At 40.6% G+C, this 12759-nt stretch overlaps 1 protein-coding gene across 1 annotated transcript in view; it reads left to right on the top strand.

The window, feature by feature from the left end:
- Positions 1 to 12759, top strand: part of THSD7B (thrombospondin type 1 domain containing 7B) — a 970494-nt gene that overhangs the window by 922251 nt on the left and 35484 nt on the right. Inside the window, exon 20 of the mRNA XM_070476270.1 lies at positions 320 to 437. Within this exon, the coding sequence (XP_070332371.1) occupies positions 320 to 437 (118 nt within the window). The remainder of the gene's footprint in view (positions 1 to 319; positions 438 to 12759) is intronic.

The following is a 12759-nucleotide window of genomic DNA, read 5'->3' as shown; positions in this document are numbered from 1 at the left end:
GTTCCTTGCTGGCTGAGTGACAGGACAGATCTCTGTGTAACATAATTGCATGCTTTCCTGGTCCCTTAAATGTGGGTCTATTCTAAAGTTGAAGGTTTTATCAAAAGAAATTTGGACTGACAAGTTTCTATGTCATGAAGTAAGGATCATCATTTTTTTAAACTTGCCATCAGTTTCTATAAGCCAGGCTATTTTTCTTACAAAGACATAGCAAAATTATTCTCACAGAATAGAGATTATTATCCCACAAAAGGATAGTGATTTGATTTGACGTTGCGATGAATTCTCCAGTACAATCATATTTCCTTCCCGTCTGCAGCGTAACTTGGAGAAGCCACAGAGGATGAACCGTCACTGCCTGGTGGAGTGTGTGGTCAACTGTCAGCTCTCTGGATGGACAGCTTGGACAGAGTGCTCACAGACTTGTGGCCTCAGAGGTATGTGGCTTTCCTCTGTTGGTTTCCATGAAACAGTTCAGCTTTTAAGTATCTCTTTGTATGCCATAGCTTGATAAATGGGCGTAAGGCATGTTGGCCACATGAGGCTGACCCAGGGGAGCAGAGAAAGAGAGCCTGACTTCTTAACAGTCCTTTTGTTCTATTGTATTTTATTTATTGAAGTACCCTTCACTTACAGTGCTGTGTCAATGTCTGCTATACAGCAAGGCGACTCAGTTATACACATATGAATATTCTTTTATTTTTTAATATTCTTTTCCATTGGGGCTTATCATGGGATATTGAATATAGCTCCCTGTGCTATACAGTAGTACGTTGTTGCTTATGCATTCCATATATAATAATTTATCTCTGCTGATCCAAAACTCCCACCCCTTCCCTCCCAAACTCCCTTCCCCTTGGCAACTACAAATCTGATCTCTAAGTTCATTTGTGTCATATTTTATATTCCATATACAAGTGATATCATATGGTATTTGTCTTCCTCTTTCTCATTTACTTCACTTAGTATGATAATCTCAAGTTGTATCCATATTGCTGCATGTGGCATTATTTTGTTCTTTTTTATGGCTGAGTAGTACAAGGCAGAAGGTGAAGAACTGGCCTGGTAACAGTGGCAGACACCAGAGGGGGCGCTGGCCCTGTGAGATGGTGTTTATTCTGAAGGTCCTAAGTTCAGCCAACTCAAAAAATGTTGGCCTCCACGGTTTTTGGAAGACGTGTGTGTTCAATAAGTCAAACAGGCTCCTGTTTCAGGTAAACCCCTAAGAACAGTGGCTTTGTACCATACTGTGCTGTGCTTAGTCGCTCAGCCTGTCCGACTCCTTGTGACCCCATGGACTGTAGCCCCCCAGGCTCCTCTGTCCATGGGGATTCTCCAGGCAAGAATACTAGAGTGGGTTGCCATGCTCTCCTCCAAGAGATCTTCCCAACCCAGGAACCGAACCCTGGTCTCCCACATTGCAGGCGGATTCTTTACCATCTGAGCCACCAGGGAAGCCCAGAACTGGAGTAGGTAGCGTATCCCTTCTCCAGGGACTCTTTGTGACCCAGGAATTGAACCAGTGTCTCTTGCATTGCAGGCAGATTCTTTATCGGCTGAGCTACCAGGGAAGCCCCTAGTATCATAGGTTAGAGACTAATTTTTCACTCACATAAAGGGAGGGTTAGTTTCTGCTTCACAGAGTCCATCAAGAACACAGGTTGATGGAGGCCCTACCACTTTAACATAATCAAGTTTTTCTGGAAGGTGATATCAAGCTGGTCCTGTGGAGGTTTTTATGGACCAGGGCAGAAGTTGTATACATCTCTACTATCTTTATTTTACTGAATAATATTTGGCCCCATTTCTCCAGTTCAGTGCAAGATAGCAGAGCAGGAAATGTAGTTTCTGGATGACCAGTCATTTCTTAGCAACAGTATTATGGAGGAAACAGTGCCTGTGAAGGAAACGGAGGAGAAACCTTTGCTGAACAAACAGAAATTAACACCAAAGTTCCCAGGTAAGTAATGCACAATGGCAGGGAGTGCAGAGGCGACTGGTGCTCCGGAGCTAGGTAAATGGCAACATGGATGGCACTGGAGCCATTAGGCTGAAGCAGGGACCAAGACATGTGCGCATGTAAAGAGAACAAGGAGAGTGTACCAGGAAAGCGCAGAGCTCGGGTTTAGGATAGGTTTCTGGTCCCAGAAAAAGAGCTACAGTTTATCTAAGTAAATGACAGAAGTTTGGAGTAGGGACCTAGGGAAAATCCTGCTATCTAGGTAATCACAACGTAGAGGAGAAGGAAGAACTGCATGTTGCAGAAATCATGGAATCTGGTAGGTAGATGGGCTTAAAAACCCTGGACCTGATCACCAAACAAAGACAGTTGGAAGGAATTTTTTAGATGCTCTGTGACTGGACCACTGGCACTGGGATACGGGCTCATCTCTAAGCTACTCACAAATGAATATGCTGGGACTATTAGTACTTCTCTGCCTTCGCTGGGATTGTCTGAGGAACTGAGGCAGGCTACCGCACAGAAGAGGGACTCCTCTGTGAACTCAGCTCTCAGAGCCCAGAGAGAACAGAGCTGACAGCAGCACTCAGGATGTGTGGTAGGAAAACGTAGCTAAGGAAATGAAGTTTACTTCCCCAAAGAGCATCACTCGAAATGAAAATATGAGGCTCACGATGTCTGGTGATAACAACATGCCGTTTCCTGCACATCTGAGAGCCTGTAGAAGCACATCAGGAAACCAAGTGGTAAATCTTATGACCACGATTTCAGTGATTGACCTAAACTCTTTTCTCAATTATTCTGATTGGCAGCATGGTGTAGTTTCCAGTTAGGCATCCACTTTAAGGTTGGGTAAATCCAGGTTTGAATTGTCGCTTTTTAGGCAAATGACTTACTCTGAGTCTCAGCTGCTTCATCTCTCAAATGGAATTCAGGCACATTAAAGGCTTTGTTTAGGACTTGAGAATTAAGTGCTATGAAGTACATGTAGCCGTAGAGTATAGTACCTGACACAGCATGGGTGTCTATTGTGTGTTAATTTTCATCTCCACCTTCCTACCCACCAGCAGTAAAGAGTTTTAGCAGAGACTCCCTCGGATTGTGTAAAGATTATCCCCCAGACTCAGTTTCTCTCTTCATCTACTCTCACATCTCATCCTTCACCCCACTCAAAGTCCATACATTAAAATCACAACCTAAGCAATGTTTTGAACATGGAAATCTGAATAATTGTTTTTCTACTGACTTGAGTCATTTATCCATTAAATAAATTCTAATGTGCCATTCATAGTACAATGAGTTGGATGTAAAGCAGTGAGGGGAAAAAAGACAATTTCCTTATTCCCATGATCCCCTAATATCTACAATCTAGTTGAGGGACAACAGACAGCAAGCAAATCAGTAATAATATGTGGAAACGAATGCACTGACACTGCACTAATTATTTGCATTAGCAATGTGAATAACTGGTTGCTACCCTGTCCAGGGTGGTCCACCCTGATTATCCCACAGCCAGGAGCCTTGTAGTCTTATGCTCATGGGCCTCTGCCAGGAGGCATGACTCTCAGAGTGGTAAAGCGTAGCATAAAAAAGCAGAGAAAGGATGAAGTCCTATGGTGAGCACAGACCACAGGACCTGTAGGATCTCACAGTGCCTGTCTCTCTGCTCCCACCACCCTCCGTTACCATGTTGGATCTCTCTGCTGCAACACAGTATATTTCATTCATAATCTTGAGTGTCTGCTTCCTTACCTTTTGCCTCCCATGGAATATCTCACTGTTACCCCCACTATCACTCACTACTACTTTAATATGTATAAATTGGATCAATTTTCATATCTGTCTAAGGAGTCAGTGATCTCGTTTGAGTTCTTCATGGGTGAACCCCTCTAGTTCCCAGCAAACACACTGCATGCACATCAGGGGAAGCTCTGCTAACATTCATCACTGCCCATGCGGTTCCGTGGGCTTCCCAGGTGGTGCAGTGGTAAACTATCCACCTTCCAGTGCAGGAGACGCAGGGGACGTGGGCTTGATCCCTGGGCCAGGAAGATCCCCTTGAGAAGGCGTGGCAACCCCCTCCAGTATTCTTGACAAGAGAATCCCATGGACAGAGGAACCTGGAGGGCCACAGTCCATGGAGTCACAAAGAGTTGGACACGACTGTGTGATTGAGTACACACGGTGGGTTCTGGACCACAGGGGGAGAAAAGCTGGAAGGGGAAGAGCTTGCAGACTGGATCACAAGCCCAAAGGAAGTCAAACCCTGCTAGTGGTTATCCTCCTCTCTCTCTAATTGACATCGTAAGTCTTAGGTGTCATTAGTCCAGAATGTGTTTGATGCAAGGAGACAGATCTATTTATTATTATTTTTGTCCCCAAATCTTAATTCTGCCACTGTACAAAGTCAGTGAAACATGACAGATTTTCATGTTATGCTGATACACAACCTTTGAAAATAGGACCCCAAATTGTAAGTTTGGTACCATAAAATATTATTTTGATTTTAAGGAGTTCTGTTAGTACTGTGGACTCATCAGACCTTGTTAGCCTAGTAGAAAAACAAAAACAAACAAGGGGAAGTCCTCTCCAAGTCTGAATCCCACTATTGGAGATTTCTAGGCAATTAGAGTTTGAACTTAAATTCATCTTTTCTAGTCTTTAGAGTAATAAACAATCAAAAGTTCCCTAAGGAAAGTCTCTGTGTGAACTGAGGCACAGAATGAATTGCATAAAGCACTTGTAAGTCACGTGATAGTTTCTACTGGCATATAAATATAGCACTAGTTACAAATCATTTCTAGCTAGCATCTAAGGGTCTGCTAGGATAACTTCTTGAGAATCCTTTCTTGACTTTTAGATGCTTTGATCTCCTAAATTAAGATGTAATAGTGTCTTTTAAAAAAATATTCCATAATCCTGATATTTGGCAAACCCTCCAGGATTCTAAAGGTATATGTATTCCATTTTCTTTCTTTATTCAACCAAAATTTATAAAGTTTACACCTAGTATCCTGACACAAACTGGTGTATACTTTCATTGTCAAAAGTGATAGTGTGGAAAATAAATTATATGGAGATGCTCCTATTCTCACTTCTGTTCTTGAAGGCAGGGCTGTAGAGAAGTTTACTCACATATTTCACAACTACTCATTGGAAGTTTCCCCAAAGCCAGGCATTCTCCCAGGAGCTGAAAACACATGCGTATAGAAAGGATAAGATCCCAGGGAAACAAAGGCCCCTGACTTCATAAAGCTAATATTCTAGTAGAGAACTAGATGGTGGTGATAAGAAAGAGAGGCAGATGGCAAATAAATGAGTAAATATGCACAAAAGTAATACACATCAATAAATGCGATGTTAAAACAAAAAAGTCATGAGATGGAGAATAACGAGCATTCGCAGGGAAGTGACGGGAAGGAGGTATTTCTGCCAGAACTCAGTGACCGAGCGATGCTGTCCATGCCATTGGTGTGTTCTTCACCAGGCTTTTCAGGGTTTAATCTCACAAGCCTTTTTTGCATACCTGTTGCATCCAAGGCTCTATATCAGGACCTCCAGACAAAAATATAAAAAGGACTGTTTTTCTGATTTATTTGTGCCCAGCCTTAATCTTTAAGAAATAAAATGAACAGTACAAAGAATAGGACACATAGCCCTTGAATTTTTAGGTCTAGGCAGCTACCACCAGAACCAAGCTGAGACAGTCTCCATGGTTCTGTTCTATTCCTCTTATCTATTCTATTCCATTCCATTCCATCCCACCAGCCCTCAAGCTACTTCCCCATTCCAGCCTTCCAGGTCTAGTCTTTCAGCACTGCTTTTCTCTGATCACTAATCCCTGGCAGATAGAGAACTCTGTATTTAAACCATGCCTTAATCCCCACGCAGCACAAGCTAAAAGCAACAAACAGTGAATAGTCAAAAGCCACAACATGTGGCACAGATGAACTTGTTTCTTAAAAGAGACTAAACTCTTGGCGCTTTGGAAACTATCATTGAAAAACATCTGTGCCTTGTCTCTTCTAAAATGGTGTGCCCGCAGCTGTCTTTCATATGAGCCGCTTTCTTTTTTCCAACTAGTGATGGCAGTGGGGCAGGGACCACAAGAGGAGACAGAGTTTATTTAGTCACATTCAAGTATGCAAACAAGTTGCTTGGGAGTCTGCCTTCAGCACCTGCTGCTCTCTGCTGACTTCTTTATCAAAAGCAAAATGCACACAATTGTCTCCTTTTAGGAAGTCACTGGGTTGTCAGGCAAATCCTGGTGAGCTGGGTGTTCCGGAAGCTTCCCCAGAGCCACACTTTGCCATCTAAACCAAAGAACTACCTTGATCTAAGAGGAAATTTTGAAATGAGCTCTTTCTTTACTTCCAAAAGTCTGGATTGTCTCTTTAATGTGCACCTGATGCTTGGCATATACCTTCTAATTGTGTTAAAGATTTCAAGGTCAGAATAGCTTGAATCTAGTTTATTTCATGTTAAAGAGAGACCAATTCTAGGTTTCCACTAAGGGATCCTTTTAGATAGATTTTGAAGATCAAAGAGTGTAATAGAAGAGCTTAAATTTTGGATTAGTCATGTTCTTTGTTGAATTTTCATCAGTTCAGTTTTATGCTGAACTCCCTAAATTTAGCATATCATGAATTATTCATAATTATTATTTAACTGATAACATTCCAAGAGGGTTATTAACCCCTTATGATTTGTCCCTCTTTCATATTTTAATTCAATGCGCATGAGTTTATATCATTTTTCTACATTTGTGTAATCCAGCCTGCCGCTTGTGTGTCCCAGATGGCATATGATTATCCTGTCAACTCTAACCCATAATGAAAAAATAATTTTATATTAACTGCAGAGAATCACAAGTTTGTGATTCTAGCTTTTTTTATTTTCTTTTTCTTTTTTTTAAAGATTTTAAAAGGCAAGCCAGTAACCTTCATTTTTAGTGTTAGAATAAATTATGATCACTGTAGTATCCTTGATCATATGCAGTCCAATAGTTATAACAGCTCAAACTTATTTACTATATCAAATAATTAGTTCCTATGACAAGGAACAAGAGGCTAAATTGTAGAATGGAAAAAAAAATAAAGACTAGAAAAAAATATCTAGTTTTCAAGGTGGCTTTTCCAAAGGCAAGTTGTAAGACTCTGAGCCACCCTTTGCAGATCTCACTTGAACTTTTTATCTGTAAAATGATGAATATGAGAATAATTACTTTTTAGTGTCTATTGGTCAAAGGCAGTTATTGGTGCCAGGAGTATCAGAATAACTCTTTACAGAAGTATTATGAAACTATAGGCATAATGGTACAGGTAAGGTGACAGGCAATTAACCCGCTCAAGGTCACACAGCTTGTAGTTACAGGAGAAAGATTTGAACCCAAGTTCAGGTGTCTCCTAAGCCCCATTTTCTCCATTGTGCCCCTTCACATCTGACACTGTATATGTAAGTGTTCATGATAAGGACATGGCCCTGGGGTTGGGTACTAGGTTATTTTATAAAAATTCTCACAATTTATAGGTACATTAAAGAACAAGCAGAAGAAATGGATCACAGGTTGAAACACAAAGGGCAGTGAGGGTTTTAAGGCTCTCTGAATTGTAAGCCTCCTAAATATATACTTGTTTCCTAATTGACAATGTTGAATATTATCTAGTCCATCTAACTGGAATATAGCTGTGGGGAACCAACCTTCTAGATAGGGAATGTGTGAGTCTGATGGACAGAAGAGCTTTATGATTGCCAGAATCACTTTCTGTGTTCTTCTTGTATTGCATCCCATGGGGAGAGCCTCATTGCGGGCATTTCTGCTGTATATTTACAGTGATCTGTTAAGTTTTGATATGCTGGGTTTGAAATGTGATTGATTGTTGGGAATGGAACTGAAAATAAGCAACTAAAATCAGTTCAGTCGCTCAGTCGTGTCCAACTCTTTGCAACCCCATGGATTGCAGCACGCCAGGCCTCCCTGTCCATCACCAACTCCTGGAGCTTGCTCAAACTCATGTCCATTGAGTCAGTGATGCCATCCAAACATTTCATCCTCTGTCATCCCCTTCTCCTCCTGCCTTCAATCTTTCCCAGCATCAGGGTCTTTTCCAAGGAGTCAGTTTTTCTCATGAGGTGGCCAGAGTATTGGGGTTTCAGCTTCAGCATCAGTCCTTCCAATAAATATTCAGGACTGATTTAGGATTGAGTGGCTGGATCTTCTTGCAGTCCAAGGGACTCTCAAGAGTCTTTTCCAACATCACAATCCAAAGCATCAATTCTTCGGTGCTCAGCTTTCTTTATAGTCCAACTCTCATATCCATACATGACTACTGGAAAAACCATAGCTTTGACTAGACAGACCTTTGTTGGCAATGTAATGTCTCTGCTTTTTAATATGCTGTCTAGGATTGTCTTCACTTTTCTTCTAAGGAGCAAGCGTGTTTTAATTTCATGGTTTCAGTCAGCATCTTCAGTGATTTTGGAGCCCAAGAAAATAAATTCTGTTACTGTTCCCACTGTTTCCCCATCTATTTGCCATGAAGTGATGGGACCAGATGCCATGATCTTAGTTTTCTAAACGTTGACCTTTAAGCCAACTTTTTCACTCTCCTCTTTCATGTTCATCAAGAGACTCTTTAGTTCTTCACTTTCTGCCATAAGGGTGGTGTCATCTGCATATCTGAGGTTATTGATAGTTCTCCCAGCAATCTTGATTCCAGCTTGTGCTTCCTCCAGCCCAGTGTTTCTCATGATGTACTCTGCATATAAGTTAAATAAGCAGGGTGACAATATACAGCCTTGACGTATTCCTTTCCCTATCTGGAGCCAGTCTGTTGTTCCATGTCCAGTTCTAAATGTTGCTTCTTGACCTGCATACAGATTTCTTAGGAGGCAGGTCAGGTGGTCTGGTATTCCCATCTCTTTCAGAATTTTCCAGTTTGTTGTGATCTGCACAGTCAAAGGCATTGGCATAATCAATAAAGCAGAAGCAGATGTTGTTTCTAGAACTCTCTTTCTTTTACTATGTTCCAACAGATAGAATGCATACTCACTATCATGGAAAAATCTGGAGCTCTATTTCCAAGCAAAGGCAAAAATGCATAATCTTCTGCCCTTAACAGACCCACCTCTCTTCTGTGATACCATGGTCTATCTTACCCTCTAAAATGTGGTCGTTACTTCCTTACTCTACTAACCTCAGTCCCGAATACATGGTCATGGCTGGGACTGGCCTCTTTTATTCTGAATAACTTATGGAATCTTTGCCTTGCCTTACCTGAGTGTTGTTTAGTATGAAAGATGTGTGGGTGCCTGAAGCAATTTTTAGACAAGTCAAGGAGTCCCTCTAAAGGGGAAACTTGGGGCTTCCCTGATAGCTCAGTTGGTAAAGAATCCACCTGCAATGCAGGAGACCCCAGTTTGATTCCTGGGTCAGGAAGATCTGCTGGAGAAGGGATAGGCTGCCCACTCCAGTATTCTTGGGCTTCCCTTGTGGCTCTGCTGGTAAAGAATCCACCTGCAATGCAGGAGACCTGGGTTCAATCCCTGGGTTGGGAAGATCCCCTGGAGAAGGAAAAGGCTACCCACTCCGGTATTCTGACCTGGAGAATTCCATGGACTCTATAGTTAATGGGGTCGCAAAGAGTCAGACATGACTGAGTGACTTTAACTATCAGGGACTCTAGCTCTGAATGCAGGAATATTACTGCATCTTCTCTCTCTCATGATGTCAATCATATGCTGAAGATTTATCTTTAGCTAGCAGCTCAAGATCATAATTTTTTTCCACCCTGTTACATTAGAAAATAACCTTGATCCCAAAGTCATGTCAATACAGAATGTATACTTAAACTTGACACTTAAAAATAAATTTGGATAAAAATTCCTTGGTGATGTTTGTGAAAAGTAGTAAAAAAAACAGATGTCCAGCATAAAGAACTGCATGAAATTAACTGAGCATTTTATATACAATCTAACTTCCTGCTGTTTTGGGAAATTTACTCTGACAAATACCCAAAAGCAAATGAGTTGTCACAGAGAAAGTACTAATGACATAATTTTAATTACCATTTTTTTTTCTAAAGGAAAAATGAAACACATGAATATAAGTAACACATTGATTGCAGAGAGTAGACCTAAGTGTACTTTTCAAACCTGTTTAAGTGGCCTTAAACAGGTATCATCTGATACCTGACTTGGACCAGATAAAATTTGTTGGAAAACAGATGATTTTGAAATTGGACTTATTTTTGTTACCATCCTTCTTGCTGTGTGACTTAGCTAATTATTTAACTTCTCTGGGCTTCAGTTTATCACATATGAAATATGAGACTGGGATTCTCGTTGAAGTGATAGATTTGAGGGGTGTGGGGAGAGTGGGTGCTTTCAGGTGAAGGGAGGCAAAGAAATCAGAAGGAAGGGAAAAGAACTAAGCAAGAATATGCTATATCATCTCTATATCCTAGAACACTGTATTCACTCAATTAATTTAGGCCCTTCCTCCATAATGAGGAATACTTTTATAATGACCAGTGGAATTATACAATAAATTGCCTTAACCACAGAAACATATGTGATTAAAATTGGTTAATAGATTGGCATGACTGGCCATTAACAAGGTTTTTGATAGTATCCCTTTGTTTCTTTTTCATGTATTTTGTCATCTGCTCATATTTTCTACTGATTAATATTAGGTGGTTGTTGTTCAGTTGCTCTGTCACGTCTGATTTTTTGAGACCCGATGGACTGCAGCATACCAGGCTTCCCTGTCCTTCACTGTCTCTCGGAGTTTGCTCAAATTTATGTCCATTGAGTCGATGATGCCATCTAACCATCTCATCTTCTGTCACCCCCTTCTCTTCCTGCCTTCAATCTTTCCCGGCATCAGGGTCTTTTCCAATGAGTCGGCTCTTCACAGCAGGTGGCCAAAGTATTGGGGCTTCACCATCAGTCCTTCCAATGAATATTCAGGATTGATTCCTTTTAGGATTGACTGGTTTGATCTCCTTCCTGTCCAAGGGATTCTCAAGAGTCCTCTCCATCACCAAAGTTTGAAAGCATCAATTCTTTGGCACTCAGCCTTGTTTATGGTCCAACTCTCACATCCATACATGACTATGGAAAAACCATAACTTTGACAATATAGACCTTTGTCAGCAAAGTAATGTCTCTACTTTTGAATATGCTGTGTAGGTTTGTCATAGCATTTCTTCCAAGGAGCAAGTATCTTTTAATATCATGGCTTCAGTCACATTCTGCAGTGATTTTAGAGCCCCCCAAAATAGTCTCTCATTGTTTCCCCATCTATTTGCTATGAAATGATAGGACTGGATGCCATGATCTTAGTTTTTTGAATGTTGAGTTTTAAGCCAGCTTTTTCACTCTCCTCTTTCTCCCTCTTCAGGGGGCTCCTTAGTTCCTCTTCACTTTCTTCCATAAGGGTGGTGTCATCTGCATATCTGAGATTACTGATATTTCTCCTGGGAATCTTGATTCCAGCTTGAGCTTCTTCCAGCCCAGCATTTCACATGATGTACTCTGCATATAAGTTAAATAAGCAGGGTGACAATATACAGCCTTGATATTAATATTAGGTAGCTGAAATATTAGGTGCCAAAATCTTGGGAATAAATTCATAAGAGAAAATACTTAAAGGCAGAAACATTTTATTCAGTAACCTGATTTTTGAGTGCATATCAGGAAGGACCATCATCACAGTCAGACATGACTTAGCAACTGAACCACCAAGAGGGACTATCATCACCTTAAGTTCAGTGACACTGAACATTATCCTTTGTGGTGTAGGTGAGCCAGCCCCTATAGATGTCAGCTCAGGAAGACAATTCTCTGCCAATGGCTGTGCACCTGCCTTGAAAATTTAACTCATATTAAAACAAACAATTCCAAGGTGGAAAGCAAACCCTTAATAATAATTTTCAAATAACATTCTTTAAGCTCAAAGTGGCATCACATCCTGCTGTTTTTGTACTTTTTATGTCTGTGGACATTGGAGCATATAAGTATATTCATATGAATTGCTTAGACATTTTATTTAATGATCTATTTAAGGTTAAATAACCATGTTCTTCATTGCTCTATTATCCTTGTTTCCTTTCCAATTTCCTATACAAACATATTTGCATTGTTTGCTTTCCTTATTCAAATTGTCCAGAGCTATCAAAACCATGATTTTCAACTAATTACATCAGTATCTGTCGGTAGAGTCAGGGGCTTCAATGTTTAGAGCCTCTCACTGTAACAGTGTTGGTGGTTGGCTCCCTGGACCTGAAAGTATGATCAGAACAGAGAACCACTGTATTTGACCCTGTATCTTCTTATGAATGTATGTATTGACAAATATGTAACCAGTTTTGAGGAGTTCTTTTACTGCTTAACGTTTCCCACACCTTCCCTTTGTCAGTGGAGCCTCAGAGCAAAGCCTGACTACTGCTGAGTTCAATGGGAGTGCGATCTGGTCCCATACCCTTTAAACCTATGTGGAGGTAATCGTATTGGTCTCTCTTAGGGTTCCAGGTTTAGAGCTAGCATGCCTCATTATCTTTCTTATTTTTTTTTTCTGGAAGTCTCATCAAGTAATCTTTTTTCCTTAATTGCCAGAAATTATTGCTAATTTAATAGTAGGCTTAGTATCACTGTTGCTTATAATGAGTTTTCAATATTCCTCAAGGGAGGAGAGGAAAAGCTTAGAGAGAATTGTAAGCAAACTTAACCTACTGTAATCTAAAGTCTTTATTCAATTGGAAATGTATTTGAAAACTAATGCTTTGCTCTCTTTTATA

Source organism: Odocoileus virginianus, chromosome 13, assembly GCF_023699985.2.
Source record: "Odocoileus virginianus isolate 20LAN1187 ecotype Illinois chromosome 13, Ovbor_1.2, whole genome shotgun sequence".
NCBI lineage: Eukaryota > Metazoa > Chordata > Mammalia > Artiodactyla > Cervidae > Odocoileus > Odocoileus virginianus.
The sequence above is the reverse complement of the archived record's forward strand: the minus strand, read 5'-3'. Positions and strand labels throughout refer to the sequence as shown.